At 48.0% G+C, this 20,207-nt stretch overlaps 3 protein-coding genes across 5 annotated transcripts; 2 read left to right on the plus strand and 1 right to left on the minus strand.

Annotated features, from left to right (window-relative positions):
* Positions 1-1,719: 1,719 nt before the first annotated feature.
* On the minus strand, positions 1,720-4,908 carry CCDC87 (coiled-coil domain containing 87). Its single transcript, XM_035099450.3, has one exon. It carries the CDS (start codon positions 4,688-4,690, stop codon positions 2,084-2,086), a length of 2,607 nt encoding a protein of 868 aa, XP_034955341.1. The 5' UTR covers positions 4,691-4,908; the 3' UTR covers positions 1,720-2,083.
* CCS (copper chaperone for superoxide dismutase) lies at positions 4,873-14,178 on the plus strand. Of its 3 annotated transcripts, none has more exons than XM_035099458.3 (8): positions 4,873-5,093; positions 5,906-5,978; positions 7,377-7,514; positions 9,459-9,639; positions 9,739-9,799; positions 10,824-10,901; positions 11,497-11,600; positions 12,576-14,178. In XM_035099458.3, the coding sequence occupies exons 1-8, from the start codon at positions 5,049-5,051 to the stop codon at positions 12,727-12,729; spliced, it is 834 nt and encodes a 277-aa protein (XP_034955349.2). In that variant the 5' UTR covers positions 4,873-5,048; the 3' UTR covers positions 12,730-14,178. The 3 variants fall into 3 exon arrangements, with proteins under 3 accessions (XP_034955349.2, XP_088516239.1, XP_034955350.2); XM_088660113.1 differs by having other exon boundaries at positions 5,027-5,435; XM_035099459.3 differs by having other exon boundaries at positions 5,034-5,216.
* A 1,568-nt stretch (positions 14,179-15,746) lies between these two features.
* On the plus strand, positions 15,747-17,410 carry LOC148683114 (uncharacterized). Its single transcript, XM_088659885.1, has 2 exons — positions 15,747-15,898; positions 16,070-17,410. Exons 1-2 carry the CDS (start codon positions 15,747-15,749, stop codon positions 17,265-17,267), a joined length of 1,350 nt encoding a protein of 449 aa, XP_088516011.1. The 3' UTR covers positions 17,268-17,410.
* Positions 17,411-20,207: the final 2,797 nt, after the last annotated feature.

Genomic DNA, 20,207 nt, shown 5'->3' on the forward strand with positions numbered 1-20,207 from the left:
ACAATTTTTTTCGACTTACAAATGTGTGTTCGGAACGCATTAAATTCGTAAGTAGAGGTACCACTGTACTAAAAGCCACATTTGGACCCAGAAAGCAACTTTCCTTGAAGTCAAACTGGACCTTTTCCTATTGTGCTTCCCCAGCTGCTTGTTCTGAGTCACTCGTTCTGAGTCACCTACCAGAGGTTTTATTCTGCTGGCATCTCAACTGTTTTCTCATAGAATCTTAGAACTGTAGAGTTCGAAGGGACCCTAAGGATCATCTAGTCTAACCCCCTGCAACGCAGGAATATGCAGCTGTCCCTTATGGGGATCGAACCTGCAACCTTGGTGTTATCAGCACTATGCTGTAACCAACGGAGCTATCTTTTGGGTGTCAATGATAAACTTCTATCTGGTACACAGATTGATCTGTGCAGTCTTCTAACCAGTCTTCCTCTTCTAACCAGCAACTTGGGCCTGTGATTTTGTCATCCTGCTTCATTTGCAACAATTGATACAGTAGTTGATAGAAGGATCAGCAGGCGTTTATTCAACCAGGATTAAAACTGGCCACCAATATTGAATAATTAAGCCGTAAGGCATTTATACACCACACCCATCATCACCTGGTGGGGGCTGAGGCTGATGGAAGTTGTAATCCAAAATTTCTACAGGGCAATAGGGTGCAGTAAGTTGTACTGCTTTTCAGGCAGACCTCACAAAGCTATCTGTTATTAAATTGGTATACCACCCTTCATCTAAAGATCTCAGGGCAGTTCACAGCATAAAAAGACACAAACAAGAACGAAAGCAAAACAACCCGCCCCCACCCCCCAATACACATTTAAAAGTACATAGAATGTTAATTGGCCAAAGGCTCGGTTGAAGAGATGTTTTTGCCTGGTGCCTAAAGGTGTATAATGAAGGTGCCAGGCAAGCCTCCCTGGGGAGAGCATGCCACAAATGGGGAGCCACTGCAGAAAAGGCCCACTCTCATGTCACCAACCTCCAGACCTCTCTTAGAAGCCATTTGCAATAGCTAGAGAAGACTGAAGAGGACTGAGGGGGGAGAAAGTTTGATGTCCAGTATAGAGATCAGCAACCGGCAGCTCTGCCAAATCCAGCCCCCCAAAGGATTTTAGCTGCCTCTTTGTTACTAACGGGTACGAATAGTTTCATATGATAACATAACTACTTGAAAACCACTCTGGAATGAGGATTGTGGTCTTGGTTTCTACTGTAGGAAAACTACCGTAGGAAAACCACCACCACCACTGTTGCTCTACATCTATCCTCCACTACAACAACAACCGTTGCTCTACATCTACCCTCCAGTTGCCGTGTGAGATTGATGGGTAAGCCAGGTCCCCTATTACTCAAATATGGGACGGAACAGAACCCCTCCACCCCAACTCCATCAAGGGCAACCTGTTCTGTATGCTTGCAGTTTAGTAGAACCTTTAGTACTGTAGCGAAAACACTGAAGACACACTAAACTGCTACATCCCGCTTCCTCCATCCCCCAGGGGCACTGACACAGGCTGGACACAACCTGTGCCAGAGACCCTGGGAGATTGAAGAGAATGTACATGGCAGGTACATCGTGATTCTTTGCAAAATCATGGTCGAATAGAATTCCAGATAAGATGGCAAGGTAAGCCATAGGGAAGAAATCCACAGCAGGCCTAATGTGGTCTGTAAGCGATTACTTCAAAGATCATGGCAGCACTTCAAATCATGAGGACAAGAAACATTTTTAATTTGAGGATATCGGGAACCTTAAATTCTTCATAGGATCCGATTCATTTGTAGATAAGGCACATCTCACAAACTGACAACTCTGAAATTTGGAATGAGCTAAATGTATTCTAGCCGTTTGGTGCATGCCCACATTTTCCCCACTAGCGCTCTTTGCCTTATTCCACCACTAGACCATGGCACTACAAACTGAATCTAGGTTGTTGGGGTCTGCCTCCTTGTTTCTCAACCTTTGGCTCTGCTGGAAAAGTATGTGGATGAATTTGGTGCATGTGCAGAAAAGATGTCTTCTCCACTGCCATCTTGGTGTGTTGGCCAGTGAGCTAAACAGTGGTACCGGTCTTTAAGTGATAGGAGGAAGTCTTCTAAATAGGCCCCTTTTCTGGACTACTCTCCTCAATGTATTGGCACGTCGCTCCTGCTGTAGCCAATAGAGCATCTCCACTGTGTCCCATGCCATCTTCTGCAGGTATGGGCGTCCCTTGTAGGTCACTGTGTCATTGTAAGAATCTTTGATGTTGTTCAGGATGAAATAGAGATCTGAGTCATACTGGGCCAACTCAGAGCGCAAGAAGTTCCTGGTTCTGGATTCCTTCATTCTTGTTATGAAGGAGCGGGGGGCTAAGTTGAACAAGCGGTTTGGATTCGAAGCAGTTTCTTCAAACCGTTCCAAATCAGCCAGCAGGAGTTCTCTGTCCTGGATAGACCGTGCTGCTGTCTCCCAAGCTTGGAGCATGTCTGGGAGCAGCCAGTAATATGGGTTGGAGCTGTACTTAATTGCCATATCCAGCCTTTCCTGTTCAGAGAAATGAAGAACTGTCCACAGTCTTTCCAGCCTTCTCTGAAAGACCTTGAGATCCTCAGATGTGTGGTCAGAGCAAAAAACAGTAGTTTCCAACCCCCGCGGCATAGGGCTTTTGGAATTCCACTTCCCATGCTCAAATTCTTCCTTCTTGGTTTGAAGTTCAGCAGCTTTCTTCATCACAGCCCTCTTTGCCTTCTCTCGTTTCATTATTTGCACCTCATCCAATACAGGCTGTTGCTCCTCATCTTCCTTAACGCTGTATAAATGAAATATCACTGGCAAATAATCAGAGTCCTTGGTGCCAATGTATTTCAAGTAATCGTCAGTGTTGAATGTTGCTTTCCACCATTTAAGCCAAGAGGTACGTTCTTTTTTACCTGAATGTTTTTTGAAGGATGCATTTGGACTCTCCGACACTTCTTCAGGGACAAATGGTCCAGGTGGCAGGATGTTACTCAGGTCTTTATTAATGACCTGTTCACTTTTCCCCCTAGTCAATGTCGAGGAAGCAAAGCACCCAGCCAGTTGAATGTTGGTTGCTGGGGATTCTGTCAGGGGCCCTAGGTCGAGTTTCAGGTGGTCTTTTGGGATAGTATTCATTAGTTCCTTGTACATCTCCCTGACCTCTTCACCAGTGGAAAGATTTGCATCCAGAGACTTAATTGTAGCATTATCTATCTCTCCAAGGAGGTGGTTGTAAATTACTGGGCATAGCTCCATAGACACAGCTTCTACGTAGGTTCTTTCTGACACTTGCATATCAGCTGCCTTCACAACCATCCTTTCGTTGACTTTAAAGTTCACTGTTGCAGCCTGAGGATGTGTGGCTGGGGCAGCAATCATGGTGTTCTTCCGTGACATCTCAAAGGACTCCTCTCGTTGCAGAGAGCAAAGTATTCTCTGAAGTTGCTCAAGGCGAACCTCATTAGTCTTGCGCCGTGTCAAGGCTTTAATGAGGGGAGGGAGTTCTAAATCCTCATCCTCATCTCCTTTCTGCTGGCTGCTTTTCAGGACTGGTCTCTGTGCTAGCCTTCGGAGGTCCTCAGCCAGCCCGGCCATTCCCTTGAGCCCATCATCTTCAGTGGTCTCACCATAATGACAAGGCAGATCAGGGCTGAGAGGGCGCACAGATAAACGAATTCCAAGTTCATCTGCTAGGAGCTGTCCAACTCTCATATTGGGCAACGACTGGCTCCTCTTGAGACTGCTGGAAATGCCACGCTTAACCCGCTGTAGTTTAGCCCGATCTCCTAAAGTACTGGTGTGTGGGCATGGCATTGTCATCACTTCAGACTGCATTTGTCTAAAGTGGCTACTAGAGCTCGGTCTTGGTAGATTTAACTGCTTTATTTTGTTCATGTCTAACAAAGGTAAGTCCTCCAGTTCCTTGATATCCTTTGCTATCTTCTGTTTCATCGTTGGTACGTGAGGTTTCATGAGCCTGATGAAGTAGTCGATGCTGAGACTCAGATTGCACGTGTCCATCTGCATTGACTTCCAACCCACCAGGCTAACCTGCTTCCTGGATATTTCGGTCTGGCGGAGTTGCAGGGTCTTCGTCTCCATTATTAGGCGGTGGCGGACGGCTGCTACATTGAGGAGCCTGGAACATTCCAGAGAGAGTTGGGCAGAGAAGCGAGTTAGGTTGGCACAGTCCGTGAAGACAGACAGTGCACGATGGCGCTCCATGATAGACAGATAGCGACGAAAAAGGTGTTGGCATACCAAGCCAATGTAAGTCACCAGGTACTGGTAGAGTTCCCTATTTTCCTGGGGACTGAAGGCTGGGTCATACAGGGAACGTTGTACATCCTTAAATATGTGCTTGACCTCAGTTAGGATGACCTGCTGGAAGGCCAGCTGCTGCGGGTTAGGCGTTTGCGGCCACTGGGTCCTCACCTCCATCCGGCCTTTTAGGAACTGCATGAGGTTGGTCAGGGAGATGGGCACAGGCACAGGCTTCTGCAGGGACGAGGTGGCAGAGGGCCCTTTGTCGATCGAGCTCCTCAACCTGGAGACAGTGGCCGGGAAGAGGGACAGGGGAGCGAGGATCCGCTGGTAGTGGTCATGCAGCTGCTGGTTGGCCTTTTCCGTGTTGTCTAGGGCGTACAGCTCGCGCCGGGGAAGCGGGACAAACGAATTCATGGCGGGGTGGTTGGCGGAAGCTGCAGCAGCGACAGCAACCCCAGGGTGGCTTATGGAGTGGTCGTCATGGTTACGCCACAACGGATTACCCGGCGCCAATCGGCTTCCCGGAGGGACGCTGAGCGCGAGAGTTTGTTTCCGGCCCTGGTAAAAGGGCGCGCAGACTCCGAAGAGGAGGGAGCAGGAAGTGACGGCATCACCTCCGTTTACTGACCTTTTTACATGTCGCCGATCATAGAGATGAGGTAGAGTGGCAGGTCAGCGTCTTCCGGGTTCCTGTTTTGTGTTTGTACAAGCGGGTCCGGCGGGCAACATTTCCTCGTGAAGGGAAAGGAAGGAGGCGGCAGCGGCGGCGGTGATGGAGGCACCTCCAGGAGGCGGTGGAAGCAGCAGCAGCTGCAAGGTGGGATAGAATCCCCCGCCGGGGGTGGGCCAATATTTCCTTTGCCCAGCCGTCTTCTCGCCGCGTCTGCCCCTGCTGTGTTTCTGCCTGTTATGGCAAACATGCAGGAAGCCTTCCGTGAGGGTGGGTGCAATAGTTACCTTTTATCGGATGGTTGGAGAAACGGGCGGCGGATCATTCAGCGGCAGAACAGACGTGCAAAGTCCTCCTCCAACGGTAGCTCCAGTTAGGAAGGATCGCGCAGCGAGGGATGGAAAGGCCCTCCTCTGCCTGAGGCCATGGGAAAGCCATTTCCAGTCAGAAGAGACAATACTCAACTAGATGCACACATAATCTGACCTGGTGAAATACAGCTTGCATATAAATAATAGATATATGGCTTTAATTCTGTTAGTGTTTAATTGCTTTTTAATGAATATCTTTTCATGCTTCTATCTTTTAAGTTGCCTTGATTACCGGTTTGGGGGAAAGGTGGGATATAAAGATAATGATGATAAACATGCAGGCTGATGGTGTCCATGGACAGGGTATGAAGCAGAAAGGCTGTTGAATGGGTGAAGGATTCCAACTACTGCCCCTAATATAGTACTAACCTTATTCTGTGAATATAATGTGCTAAGGAGGACCACCTGCCCACCAGGTTCAACACTGTTCCTCCTGCTTTCCTTGAATAGTGTCTGGTATTTTGAAATCATGTTCTAGCTGGAGATCAGTAAGAGATATTCTGCATTCTACGTAAAATGGCATTTTTCTTTCTTTCCTTTTTTAAATAAGCAGCTTTGGACTCATGAGCTTCTCTCGCTTTTTTACAGATGGAGTTTGCTGTCCAGATGGTGTGTCAGAATTGTGTTGAGGCCATTAAGTCATCTCTGCAGGGAATACCAGGTGATCAGATGATGAAGGCCTGTGGCATTTGTCAGGATCCTATGACCCTCCAGATGCTGTTGAACTCCAACTACCATCAGCCTTGTCCAGCAAGGATGATGGCAGTTGAAGCTGAAGAACATCTGAAGGGACAACTCTAAACCCTGTACAGGGAGTGGACATTTTCCCGGTTCCTTGGGCTTACTGCAATTTTATTTCCCCCCACTGCTCAAATTGACACTCCTCAGAAAGCACAGCAGTACTAAAAAAAAAAAAGGTGTTACAGTATCAGCACAATTGTCCATCTAGGTCTTCATCTTGTCTGTAGCTACCATACAACATCAAAAGTCTTTCTCCAGGTGCTTCTGCCTAAATCTGCCAAGATAAGTGTGGGGAATCTTTGGCCATCCATATATCTCTGAACTTACAGCTCCCATCATCTCTGGCTGTGCTTGCTGGAGCTGATAGGAGCTGTTGATCAGCAATATCTGGAAAGCCAAAGGTTTCCCACACCTCCCCTTGCAGAAGGGCCTTTTAATGAAACAATCTACTGGGGGAGGTCCATCAAACCTAGATACTCCCTGGTTTCAGGTGCCAGGCTAATTCCTGAGCTTTTGGGCTTGTTTTCCTTTTCTCTGATAAACTGCTCCCCCCTCTCCCTGGCAGGTATTTGTAGCATTTTCTTGATTTGTGCTGTTTTTTATTTTAATTGTTAGCTACCTTGCGACATTGCTAAAACAGATGGCTATACATTTAAAAAAGAAACAGTGGCTATACAGATGCCACCAGGAGAATAAGAAGCAGGGGTAAAGGTACCTCATAAGGCCACTGAACCTATGCCAAAAAAATCCAGACAAAGTCACGCCAAAGTGACATTTTGGTCTGCTGTCTTGCTTCAGAATGACAAGCAATGGTATCTTGAGGTAGCCAGACCTATGGAGAACAGATGGACGGACAGACAGACAAATCACTTTCCAAAATATATAGCAGATAGATGGTACTCGACAGGCAGGTTTGTGTGGGAGGAATCATACTGTTGGAAGGGTCCTCAGGGGTCGTCTAGTCCAACCTCCTGCCAGTGTAGGAAATTTATTACCACAGCATCCCTGATCACCGGCCGTCCTGATTGTGTTTCAAAACCTGCAGCAAAGTTGGGAGTCCACCACCTTCCAAGGCAGTTGGTTCCACGGCCGGAACACCGTCCTATGCCGTCAGGATTGTATTCTGAAGGATTTGTCTTAAGGATAAAGGAGGAGACTCTTGAGTTTAAGTGGTGGCTTGTCACAGGAAGAGCCCCAGGGAGCAGGGCAGTTTAATGGACTAGTGTGGAAAACAGCAGTCGCATCATGGCAGTGACTTCTGTCTTTGCACTTCACCTTCTCCTCCCCTATCTCTTTCCACCTCCTACCTCTCCCCTAGGCCTCCAGGTGCTTAACGTCCAGCTGGAATCACAGAGTGTGCTGGTAGAGACTAGCCTTGGTGCTGAGAAGGTCCAAAGCCTATTGGAGAGCACCGGACGCAGTGCTGTGCTGAAAGGGATGGGGGCTGCTGTGCCTGGTAAGCTGATTCTGCCTCACCTCCTTCCAGCTTCCCACCAAGAATATCTCCACAACAAACTTCAAAACTGGTTTTCAATAGGTTGCCAAGCATCATGGCTTCTTTATCTCCTCCCAAATAAATATTGGCGATTTTAGTTAACCAGAGGGTTGGGGGAGGGGCGGGCTAAGGATTTTTATCAGAAAATGTGCTGGTACAGAGAAGAACAGTGGCTAGAGCAGGAGTTGTCAACCTCCCCTCCTGCCCATAGCTGTCAAGTTCTCCCTTTTTAAAAGGGAAATTCCCTTATGCTGAATAGGCTTCCTTGCGAGAAAAGGGGAAACTTGACAGCTATGCTCCTGCAATCGAGAGTGACATTTGCTCATGGGCAACTTGTCAGTTGCTGGCTGCCATCTTCTCTCTTTCTCCACCCATCAGTCTGTTTGGGGGATCAACAAGCCACCCTTGCTGGGTAACTTGCAGAGGACTTTTGACCCGAGGCCTAGGGCTAGATCACTGGGTCAGAGTAGATTCATGGAAATTATTTAAGGCCATTAATTTTAACAATCCACTCTAAGTAGAACTTAGTCGGATACCACCCATGATTCCCCACCACCACCAAAATTAACAAGTGGGGATGGGGAAGATAGTGACCAAGCGGGGTTGAACTCCCTGTGCACCATCTGATGGGTGGAGGGTTGCAATTCTGCTTTCTACACAGATGGGCTGCATGTGTCAGCTCCCCCCCCCCCCGGAACTGGCATATGCAGCTGAACTTAGTAGGACTGAATCCTCTGCCCATCTGCAGGTTCAGCCCTGTGACATCAGGGGTCAACTCTGTGTGCCACTTTCAAGTCCTGGAATGTCAAGCAGGGGAAACTCCCTGCTCAGTACCCATAGGCTTTTCACAAGGGTTGACAGCAGCCAGCAAACATTGTGATAATGTCACCTGATTGACAGGTAGCCGTAGTTTAACCACAACAGCCTTGCAGGCAAAAATGGGACCCCCTAGCAAGCTAAGGGTGTCCCATGGGTCAGAAGTTTCTCACCCCTGTCCTAGGACCACAGGCTGCCCACCCCTGTTCTAGAGAGTTCATCCTGATTGCAGGAGTTGCAGATTCTCTCGCCCTCCCTGCTTATCTGTAAAAGCACCATTAACAACACAGTTTCTTTATAAGTTCCAACTTTAACTTTAAAATTTCTGCCTTAAGGTTCCACCCTAGGATCACAGTCACAGCAACATGGTTTTCCCACAATATTTCCCTCCCACAGAGGAATTGATGGCCGATTTACTTTCAGTTTCCCAGCCACAAGAAGAAGAAAAAGAAAGATTTTTCACATGATGAATTCCCTCAGTTGCTTAATCTTTATTGTCAACCATAAATCGGGCTTTTTGCTCTGCCTTAGACACTCTCTCTTATTAAAGACAGAAAGTGGCTCTTGCAAGTTTTCCAACAGTGAGTTTTCATCAGCCGGCTAATAAATCTTGCTAAGTTACAGGTTATCCTGTCCCAAAGATGTTTAAGGGAGGATGCAGAACTTATACCAGGCATCCCCAAACTGCGGCCCTCCAGATGTTTTGGCCTACAACTTCCATGATCCCTAGCTATGAGGACCAGTGGTCAAGGATGATGGGAATTGTAGTCCAAAACATCTGGAGGGCCGAAGTTTGGGGATGCCTGACTTATACCCATGAAGGGTTCTTATGAAGAGTTTGGACGCACTGTCAGTTCAGACAGCAGAAAACAGCTTTGATCAGAGCATTTGAGGTTACTCCCTGGATCACTCTTTATCCCACTGTGATTTAGTCTGATTACCATCAATCACCACAAAATTAACTTCTGTCAGCAGAGAGTAGACAGAGAGACAGTCACTCCCCTGGAAGTCTCTTGGTTCCGAGAGTGACATGTGCAAGGGAACTCCTCGAAGCAAGCCGCAAACTTGTGCGACCTCTTCCCTTTATAGGGAGTCTCGGTCCTGCCGCTGTGGCAATGGTGTCTGGCCCAGGGTTGGTCCAGGGTGTGGTGAGGTTCTTGCAGCTATCCCCACAAAGCTGCCTCATTGATGGCGCCATTGACGGTCTGGAGCCAGGGCTGCACGGCCTGCATGTGCATGAGTTTGGGGATGTCACCAATTCCTGCGACAGGTGAGAGGCATTAATGGGCACCTTCTGAGGCATCTCCTCGGCTTTAGGGAGCCCTTTCTTTCACTGACTCTCGGTATCTAAACTTGTCTCTCGAAACAGCTGTGGAGACCACTTCAATCCTCATGGGGAATATCATGGGGGCCCCCAGGATGTTCATAGGGTGAGTGTGTGGCTTCACCAGGTATTAAATGACTTAAGGCAGGAGTGGGAACCCTCCAGGTCCCTCCTGATGTTGACGTGGTGGTTTTGTTTTCATATTGATGAGTGCTGTGCTTTATAACTCTGCATTTTTGTTCTGCTCGTAAGTCACGTAAAGACTTTTTTTAACTAGGTGACTGATCAATGAAATTAATCGTTAACCAGGACCATGAGCCAGTTTAAAGAATTTTCAGTTGATTAATTATGGGAATCAAGTGTGTAACTGATTGAATACTGATAAAGTGCATTGGAAAAAATGTACAAGCTATTGCTCATTTGTTAGAAGGGGCACCCCTCTTTCGTTCCTTATTGCAGTAACTTTCCAGATCCAAAATAACCTCAAAAATAAATAATGAACCATGTCCTGAACTCTCATTGTCTCCAATTAAAATCAGCCCGTAGTGATTTAAAATTTACTCCCCACCAATTAATAATAAAGTACCTGAATGAAATGAAAAGTTTGCAGCCCTGATTTGGGACCCACTTCCAGTTTTGGGAGTTAAAGGCAGGCTAAGCATCCATTTGTGGGCATGATCCAGTGGCGTGAACTTTTATTTCTGAGCAGTCCAGCTTTTCTTTTAAAAAAACCCAAGAAGTGGGCAGAGGGTGAGGGTTGAGAGGCAAGCATCTTTTGCCTTCTTCAAGGAAAGGCAACATTTGGTGAAAGCTCTTTAGAATCAGACGAATTTGGTGTAGCGCTCGCGGGTTCCCTTGGGCTGCCAAATTGACTGCCACCAACAATTGTTTTCTGCCTCCCTGCCAAGCTCATGCATGGTTCCTCACCATGTAAACTGCACACCTCCAACAGTTACTCGATTGGCCGGCTGGGAGCATGGTTTTGATGGGGAGAAAGGTGTGCAGGGAGGCAAGGGATTAACATGTGTTTGTGCTGCGTGTGGGAGAGGGAGGGAGAAAGGGAACGAAGATAGTGGTTTTGGGCTGAGCTGCCCAGAATCTAACTGTGCTTCCTGGGGCTCTGTTTGCAGCATGCTGGGGATCTTGGGAATATCTTGGCGGCTGATGATGGAAGGGCTTCCTTCCGGATGGAAGACAACCAGCTGAAGGTGAGGCTTCCTAGAGGATGCAAGGAGCACAGTGAGTGTGCTTGTGATCAAAAAACTGATGGAAACAATAGGACACAGGGCAGCTGATTCCTTTCCCCTTCCCCTTTCTTCAGAAACAATAGGTCCCTTTTTCCAGTGTAGGAAAAATTAATATTTTATAGTTTGATTGTTCATCAACTCCACTATCTTTTCCACAGAGAAAATCTTGTGCTGTATTAAACAGACCTTCCTGAGCTCCTTCCCTCCCATTAATGCACACTACACCCCCCCCCTGCCTCAAAGCTTTGTGTGACACTCTTCCCCATCAAAATGACCTTTCTACGGTGTTGCTCATGAAAGCTGCGCTGCTGTCAGTTTTCTTCTGTTGTTGGCAGCATCTCTCAGAGCATTGAGAGGGGTCGGGAACATACCATGTTACAGCACTTCATACAGTGGCCAAACGGTTTTGTTATGACCCAATAGTTTAGAGCAGAGTTGTTTTCAGTTTAGGACCAAGTACGATAGTGCCCCTTGCACAGCCAGCATTGCTGGGAGCTGCCACCGTCACTAGAGCGACAAGGATCGGTTGCACATGCATTGCTATCCTCCATTTCAGGTTCATGACATCATCGGCCGCTCACTGGTGGTAGATGCAGGGCAGGACGACTTGGGCCGCGGAAGCCACCCGCTCTCAAAAGTCACTGGAAATTCGGGTGAGAGGTAAGAAGGATTCTCTTTGTCTACTCAACTGGTACAATGACCAGTTAACTCATGATTCCTCATAGTAATTGTACATGAACTCTACACTGCTGCAAGGTGGGGCACCTGACTAAGCCGTCTAAAACCAGGGCAGATTCTTTGTCCATCGGACATAGCATTGCCTACTCTGGCTCACTGAAAACCAACAGGGTCTTTGGCAGACCCAAGTCTTTCCTGCTACCTGGAGGTGTTGCTTGCCTGGACTCCTGAGAGCCTTGAGGAAAAGGTTAGCCAGTGATTGATCACGCAACTGGTTTTCCATTTAAACAGCTCCAGCAGGGGTGAGGAACTGTCAGCATGTAGACCTCCAGGCCTCCCCATTCGGTCTATGAGGCCATTTTCAGTAGGCCACACCACCCACATGGCACGGGCAAAGGGAAGGCTTCAGAGGAGCAATCGGGAGCTTAAAGCTGCCGGTTCTTCTTTGGTCAAGCAAGGTGCACCCATAAGACTGCTCCTTCTCTCTCTCTCTCTCTCTCTCTCTCTCTCTCTCTCTCTCTCTCTCTCACACACACACACACACACACACACACACACACAGCCTCCCACGGGTGCTTCTTCAAACTTCTGCATTGCAAAAACAGGTTACCTGATAACATTCTGACATCCAGTAGGTGTCCCCAACGACTTGTAAAATTTGGCGGGGAGGGGAGATAAGGATCCTGTTCTTGCCAGCCAGATCCAGTTTCCCCACCCACCACGATATGCAATGCATCTCTGGAGTTGTATTTGACTGTGTCTAGTCTGCTGGGTCTTCTTTTATGTGTGTGGCTGGTTTTTTAATACCATTTTTTAAAGCTACCCAAGTCTTTCCAGAGCTTGAGCTGTGCGAAGGCAGCTGCAAAACGGTTTTAACAATGGGATGCAGAGCCCTGGTCTAGTGGTCCTCTCTGCAGCTAAGGACTTAAGCCGCCTTCCTTTTCCTTGCCTTCCCAGAGTGGCCTGTGGAATCATTGCGCGCTCTGCTGGCCTCTTCCAGAACCCCAAGAAAATATGCACCTGCGATGGAGTGACGCTGTGGGAAGAACGGGAGCGGCCTGCAGCCAGGCCAGATCGGAAAGCCGCGGGTCAACCCACCCCTCATCTCTAGGCTTTGCAGTTCTGCCTAGGCTCTCTTGGGGCTAGGACGTCCCAAGGGTTCCAGCTGCTTTCATTTTCCTGTGTCTCCTAAGTGCAATGTGTTAGGCAGGAGTTCAACGGGTGCTGCTTAGTAGTGGTGTAGTAATGGCGGGCACTTAGCCCCTGGAATGTCTTAATTGTGAAGTTCTTAAAAGGCACAGGAAGAGGAAATGTAGCCTCTTCTGCAGTGACATAGTAAAGCATCAGTCCTTGTGAGGTATGTGTCATATGAATTACATCCCTTGTCTTAATTCTAAAATAGTCATTTTGTGAGCAAAGAGTTTGTTGGAAAGACTCTTTCAGTGTCTTTGGGCCACCCATAAAAAAGTCTGCTAGCTTTATCCTAGGGTGTTTCAAGTGCCTTATTTTCAGACACACTCACTTTGTTTGTAGCCAATGAGTCCTACTCCCAAGTATATCCATTGGAAATCAGTGGACTTAAGTTAATCATGGCCCTTGGTTTCAATGGGTCTACTCTGGTAGGACTTCGCTGGCTGCATCTCACTTTCTTGACCTTCTCTGTTGCCAATTAAGGATCTTGGTTGAACTTTGGAGGTGGTGTTTCCTGCAATAAACCTTCACTGATTCTGTATATCAGGCACCCCCAAACTTCGGCCCTCCAGATATTTTGGACTACAATTCCCATCATCCCTGACCATTGGTCCTGTTAGCTAGGGATCATGGGAATTGTAGGCCAAAACATCTGGAGGGCCGCAGTTTGGAGATGCCTGCTGTATATAATAGAAGGTAAATTAACACAACCCTTAACCACTGATGCTGCAGGTCTTGTTGGACTCCCAACTCCCATCAGCCTTGGCCATTGGTCAGTGCTGGCTGGGGCTGTAGAGAGCTGAAGTCCCAGAACACCTGAAGGGACCCACAGATTTCCCATCTTTGCCCTTGGGACTAGGGTTGCCAGACTCAATAGAGGACAGGACTTCGGTGCCTTTAATTGCCCTGCTCTCTTTTGAGTCTGGAAACCTTAAAGAGAAACCAGCAGACCCTTTGTTTAATTTCCAAGCAAAGGGTCTGCTGGTTTCTCTTTAAGGTTTCCAGACTCGAAAGAGAGCAGGGCAATTAAAGGCACCAAAGTCCTGTCCTGTCTATTGAGTCTGGCAACCCTACTTGGGACACAGAGCTGGGGAAGGTAATGGGTGGCTATCTCTCCTCTTTTACTGCATGAACAGGGGAACTAATTCAGCTTAATATTTGTGAGTATGGAAACAGGAGGGGGCGTTGTTGTGAATTAATAAATAAATGCACAGTAGTTGTCATGTTGGGTTTGTGGCTGCCTTATGTGCTACAGTGCATGTTTTGGGGAGATGGGAAGGGAAATCCATGATTTCTGAGGTGTACATACTCTAGACCCATGCCATTATGCTCTTAATAGAGCCATTAAAACTTAAAATTCTTTTTAGTAGCTATCCAGTCTTATTTGGTTTGGCATATTCATTGGTGTGTATATATGGCATGAGAGGAATGTTTTGTGGTATATTCAGAGAATTCTTGAAGTTTGCATTTTTTCTTTCTTTCATGCTTTGGCCTGGGACAGAAGCATAACATGCCTGCCTTATGTGCAAAGCTAAGCAGGGTCTGGGACCTGTTCAACTCTACCTATCAGGAATTTCCTTGCATACAAGTCACTCAAGTTTGTGGGATTTTCAGCTGAACACTGAATTTGAGCTAGGAAGGGAAGGAGTTTGAGACCATTTAACAACTTAGAACCAAACAAGATGGAGGTATTGGTATGCCCTAAGGAACCCTGATGTTTGCAGAAGAATCCCGCACCCCAAAATGTCATTGAGGACAGTGCCCGCTCTAGCTGAGGAATGTCATGTTGATTCAGTGAAAATGGGAGGTTGGGAATTTGACTGGAATATCCTGTGGTAATTATGAATTATAATTTGAATTATGGTGCTGGAGGAGACTCTTGAGAGTCCCATGGACTGCAAGAAGATCAAACCTATCCATTCTTAAGGAAATCAGCCCTGAGTGCTCACTGGAAGGACAGATTGTGAAGCTGAGGCTCCAATACTTTGGCCACCTCATGAGAAGAGAATAATCCTTGGAAAAGACCTTGATGTTGGGAAAGATGGAGGGCACTAGGAGAAGGGGACGACAGAGGACAAGATGCTTGGACAGTGTTCTCGGAGCTACGAACATGAGTTTGACCAAACTGCGGGAGGCAGTGGAAGACAGGAGTGCCTGGCGTGCTATGTTCCATGGGGTCACGAAGAGTCGGACACGACTAAACAACAACAATCCTGTGGTAAGGCATGGCTAGAACCTTGAGCAGAACTCCTCCTGTTAGGAGGTAAGGGAGCATTGCAACATTCTGTTGCAGGTCCCACTAGTAAGATGCAAATTATAAAGTGCATCAAAGAATGGTCTCATGGTGGGGGGAGGACTTGCAGTTGCCCAGTTAAAGGTATGCTACATTCTTGGATTTTTCATTTTGTGGGGTAAAGCTGCTTCCACGCTGCTCTGACTCAAAAAAGCTTATGCCATAATAACTTTGTTGGTCTTTATGGTATCACAACACTTTTTCACTCCAATATGTTAACACAGCTACTCCTCTGGAGAGGAAAAAGTACAGTACAGTATACAATTCTATGATTCTAGCTCGCATGCACACTTCAACTCTGGCTGTTGTCTTTTTAACTACCAGCGAGTCTGGCTCAGAGCCACTTCCTCCATTACCTTAAGGACCCATACCTAGGGGGCCACTACATCAACAAAAATCTGTTCCAGTAATTGAATCCTTGCTGGGTGCAGGAATCTGAGAGGACCCGGGCATACAGCCTACCCATAGCTGCCTATCCACCACAGCCAGACATTACAAAAAATGAAACCCGCCTCCAGGATAATCCTAAATCACCACACCCAGTCACTGTTAAAACCCATCTCCATGAGAATAAGCCCCCAAAACCCCAAACATCATTTAGCAAGGAAGGAAATGATTTTATTCTAAAGAATGGGCAATGCCTGATGGCCAATCTAGAGCAACTTCAGCAGTCTCAGGATACACTGATCGATGAACTCTCGGCCCTAAGAAAACATATTTTCCTTCTAGCTCCTCCGGCCCCTTTGGATTATTATTACGCCAATCACAAAACAAAGCCCCTATCTAATGAGGAGTGGTTGGCATGTCAATACCTGACCCCGGAAGAAATGGGCCCCCCAACACTTCCTTCAACACCAAAATTGACAACACACCAAGTTGAACTGGTGCAGCCTAGGCCTGGAAATGGTTCAGTCTTTGTGGACAAACTTGGCACTTTAGAAACCATTCAGGCAGAAGACTGACACAGGAACCCAGGGGACGGGTGCCTTGATGGACAAACTGTGCACTTTAATTTAATCCGGGATGTGGCGGGAGGGGCTATACTTATACCTATTGGAGATGTCTGTCCATCCGATTCTACATATCATCATTATATCCTTCCTATTCAAGAGACTGGGCCTAGGGCAGATCTGTTATTGAAGGGACATCACTCCTTTGGGGAGGACGCTGACACGGGGCTAGGGATCACCACTGTCGATGGGCGAGGGAGGTATGGTGGTGGGGGTAGATTTCACAGACGAAGGGTTTTGAGATGTGGTGATGCTCGAATCCCTTCCAATCTACGCCCCATCCCGAGGGACGAGGGTAGGGTGAGCAGGGATTATCCACCTCCGTCACTGGTGTTGTGCAATGCCAGGTCCATAGGCAATAAAACCGCCACTATGCGAGACTTTTTTATCTCACTGGGGGTTGACCTGGCTTGTGTGACGGAGACCTGGGTACGTGAAGGTGAAGTAGTTGCATTACATGAAATAACACCCCCTGGGTTCTCCGTCCTCCACCAGTCACGGACTGTGGGTCGGGGGGGAGGGGTGGCGTTGTTAATCCGGGAGGATTGCTCTTTCAGGGCTCTGCCATCACCATCAATCACCGGCATTGAATGTGTTGACCTAGTGTGGGGCACCAAGGAGGGCTTGGCTGTCTGGCTGGTGTACCGACCACCCAGCGCACCAGCAGCCACCCTGTCGGACCTGTTGGAGGTGGTGGCCGGCTGGGCCTTGGAGTTCCCTAACTTATTGGTTTTGGGGGACTTCAACATCCATGCCGATGCCACCCCCTCCTCACGGGTTCCGGACCTGGTGTCTTCCATGGCGACATTAGGGCTCTCCCAGTTTGTTTTGGGTCCCACACACCAAGCAGGCCACACGCTGGATTTGATTTTTGGTGCAGGTATAGATGTGATCATGTCCCCAATTATGGAAGTGCCATGGTCTGATCACTACGCTCTGAAAGCCAGGATTGACTTACCGCCTCTGCCCCGCTTGGGTGGTGAGCCGATTTGGGCTCGTCCGCGAAGGCTGATGGATCCTGATAGATTCCATCAGGCTTTACGGGACCCTGCTCCCCCTGGTGGCTCGTTAAATGAGCTGGTCGAGAACTGGAATAACTGGCTCTTGGCGGCCATTGATGAGATCGCACCTAAGTGCCCTCTGCAACCCCGCTGAAACCGGGCCCCTTGGTTCACCGAGGAACTTCGGAAAATGAAGCGGGACCTCAGACGGCTTGAGCGAGTATGGCGGCATACTCGCGACGGAGCCTCAAGAACATCTTATAGGTCGCTTATGAAAACCTAGAGGTGGCGGTGAAAGCCACAAAGAAGTCTTACTTCTCAGCTTCCATCGCATCCGCTAGCTCTTGCCCGGCACAACTTTTTCGAACAATCAGGTCTCTAACAGTCAAATTTAAGCACAAATTCGACCCATAGCTGTGAGGCATTTGCGAGCTTTTTTGCGGAGAAAGTCTTGACACTTCGCCATGACCTTTCTGCCAATTTTGATACAATAGCGGAACTAGAGGCCCCTCGACTGTCTTCGAGTTTAGTATTGGACCATTTCGACCACATACTCCCCGCTGATGTCGACAGATTCCTCCAGGCTGGGAGGCCCACCACTTGCTCCCTAGACCCCTGCCCGTCCTGGCTGATTAGAGCGTGTCCAGACGAGGTACGGGGCCCCCTGGTTGAGATTATCAACTTGTCTCTCAGTTCAGGGACTTTCCCAGAGGAGTTGAAGGAAGCAGTGGTGCGTCCGCTCTTAAAGAAAGCATTGTCAGATCCGCTAGATCTATCCAATTATCGCCCTGTTTCAAATCTTCCATACTTGGGTAAGATAATTGAAAGAGCGGTTGCCGCACAGCTCGGTAGGTTTCTGGATGAAACATTGGCTTTAGATCCATTCCAGTCCGGCTTTCGTCCCGGCCACGGGACCAAGACAGCACTGGTCGCCCTAACAGATGACCTCCGTAAACAGCTGGATCAAGGCGGGTCGGGGCTGCTGATTCTTCTAGATCTGTCAGCCGCCTTCGACATGGTCGATTATGAGCTTTTAGACCACCGCCTTGCCGACGTGGGGATTCAGGGTACAGTCCAACAATGGCTGCGTTCCTTTATCTCAGGTCGGGGACAGAGGGTGGCGCTAGGGAGGGGGTTGTCACCGCGGCACTCCTTGGTGTGTGGAGTCCCGCAAGGTGCAATCCTTTCCCCAATGCTTTTTAATATCTTCATGCGCCCCCTTGCCCAGATTGTCCGGAGTTTTGGGCTGGGTTGTCATCAATATGCTGATGACACCCAGATTTATCTGTTGATGGATGACCGTCCTGCCTCGGCCCCGGACACATTGACCAAGTGCCTGGAAGCTGTTGCTGGATGGCTACGTGGGAGTCGGCTGAAGCTAAATCCTTCGAAGACAGAGGTCCTGGGTCGGGATGACATGGGGCGGGGGGGCCAACTTCCATCTTTCGCTGGGGCCCAATTAGTGTCAGCCCCTTCTGTCAAGAGCTTGGGGGTAACCTTGGATGCCTCCCTTTCCATGGAGGCACAGGTTGCAACCACAGCCAAGGTGGCATTTTTCCATCTCCGCCGCATTAAGCAGTTGGTCCCCTATCTCTCTCAACCTGATCTAGCCACAGTGATCCATGCGATGGTCACCTCTAGGCTTGATTATTGTAATTCGCTCTACGCGGGGCTGCCCTTGAAACTGACCCAGAAACTCCAGCGGGTGCAGAATGCCGCGGCGAGGCTCCTTACGGGGTCCCGGCTGCGGGATCATATTCATCCAGTGCTTTACCAACTGCACTTGCTCCCGGTGGAGTACAGGATCAGGTTCAAGGTGCTGGTTTTGACCTTTAAAGCCTTATGCGGCTTAGGACCCTCGTACCTACGGGACCGCCTCTCCCGGTATGACCCACAGAGGACATTACGGCCCACAAATAATAACATATTGGAGATCCCGAGTCACAAGGTGGCTAGGCTGGCCTCGACCAGGACCAGGGCCTTCTCAGTACTGGCCCCGACCTGGTGGAACGCTCTGTCCCAGGAGACTAGGGCCCTGCGGGATTTGTCATCTTTTCGTAGGGCCTGCAAGACAGAGCTGTTTCGTTTGGCCTTCGGACTGACGCAGTCTGACCCCACGGTTACCCTCCCCTAAGGTTTTATTTATAATGGTTTTATCTTATTCGTAGATTTTTAATTTAAAAATTGAATTTTAACATTGTATTATTCTGTTGTTTTAACTGAATTGTTTCTTTTATATTTGTGTTGATATTATTTGTTGTTAGCCGCCCTGAGCCCGGTCTTGACTGGGAAGGGCGGGGTATAAATAAAAATTATTATTATTAATTATTATTATTTTAAGGGATTTTCCCTTATGCTGAATAGGCTTCCTCGCGAGAAAAGGGAAAACTTGGCAGCTATGAGCCTACCCAGTCTCCTAGTTTGACATTAACTTGAAAATGGACACGTTGCACTTTAAAAAATTTAACCCATTTTTGAAACAACAGAATCTCCCATCTTTGCTACTAACTTTTGAGCAGGCCAATCACAAGCCAGTGTGCTGTAATGGTTTTGACCAAGGTTCATATCCTGCCTTGGCCTGTGAAGCGCACTGGATGACATTGGGCCAGCCTATCAGCCTAACTTACCTGACTAGGTTCATGGGGACCGTGTGCTCTTTGAAGGAAAAGGTGGTATATATGTTAGGGTTTGAAACGCTGGCAAATTAGCAAAGTCACGTGATTTTAAGTTGTTAAGGTGCTCAGTATATATAGAGTGTTTGTTTTGTTTGCCTGTGGGGTGTGGAGCAGCCATGTCTGAAAGCTCTGGAGGTGTTTCTGTTATTGTAGGACCTAAGTCCCACCCGGGTAATAGGAGCAATGGAACCAACACAAAGAGGCAACATGCCAGGCAGGTTACAACAAGATTTATTTGTTCAGCATATGCTAAGCAAAGGTGCAGTGCAATAAGCTCGCAACCTGCACACCGACTGGTGGATGCACAATCCTTTTATACAGTCACAAACAGGCAACACCTGATTTCCTCGAAAACAAAACTTAACTACAAAAAGCACATGCATTCCAAACTGCCATACTCCCTTCTTATCTGATCCTGT

The sequence above is a fragment of the Zootoca vivipara genome, chromosome 16 (genome assembly GCF_965207765.1).
Source record: "Zootoca vivipara chromosome 16, rZooViv2.hap1.1, whole genome shotgun sequence".
Classification (NCBI taxonomy): domain Eukaryota; kingdom Metazoa; phylum Chordata; class Lepidosauria; order Squamata; family Lacertidae; genus Zootoca; species Zootoca vivipara.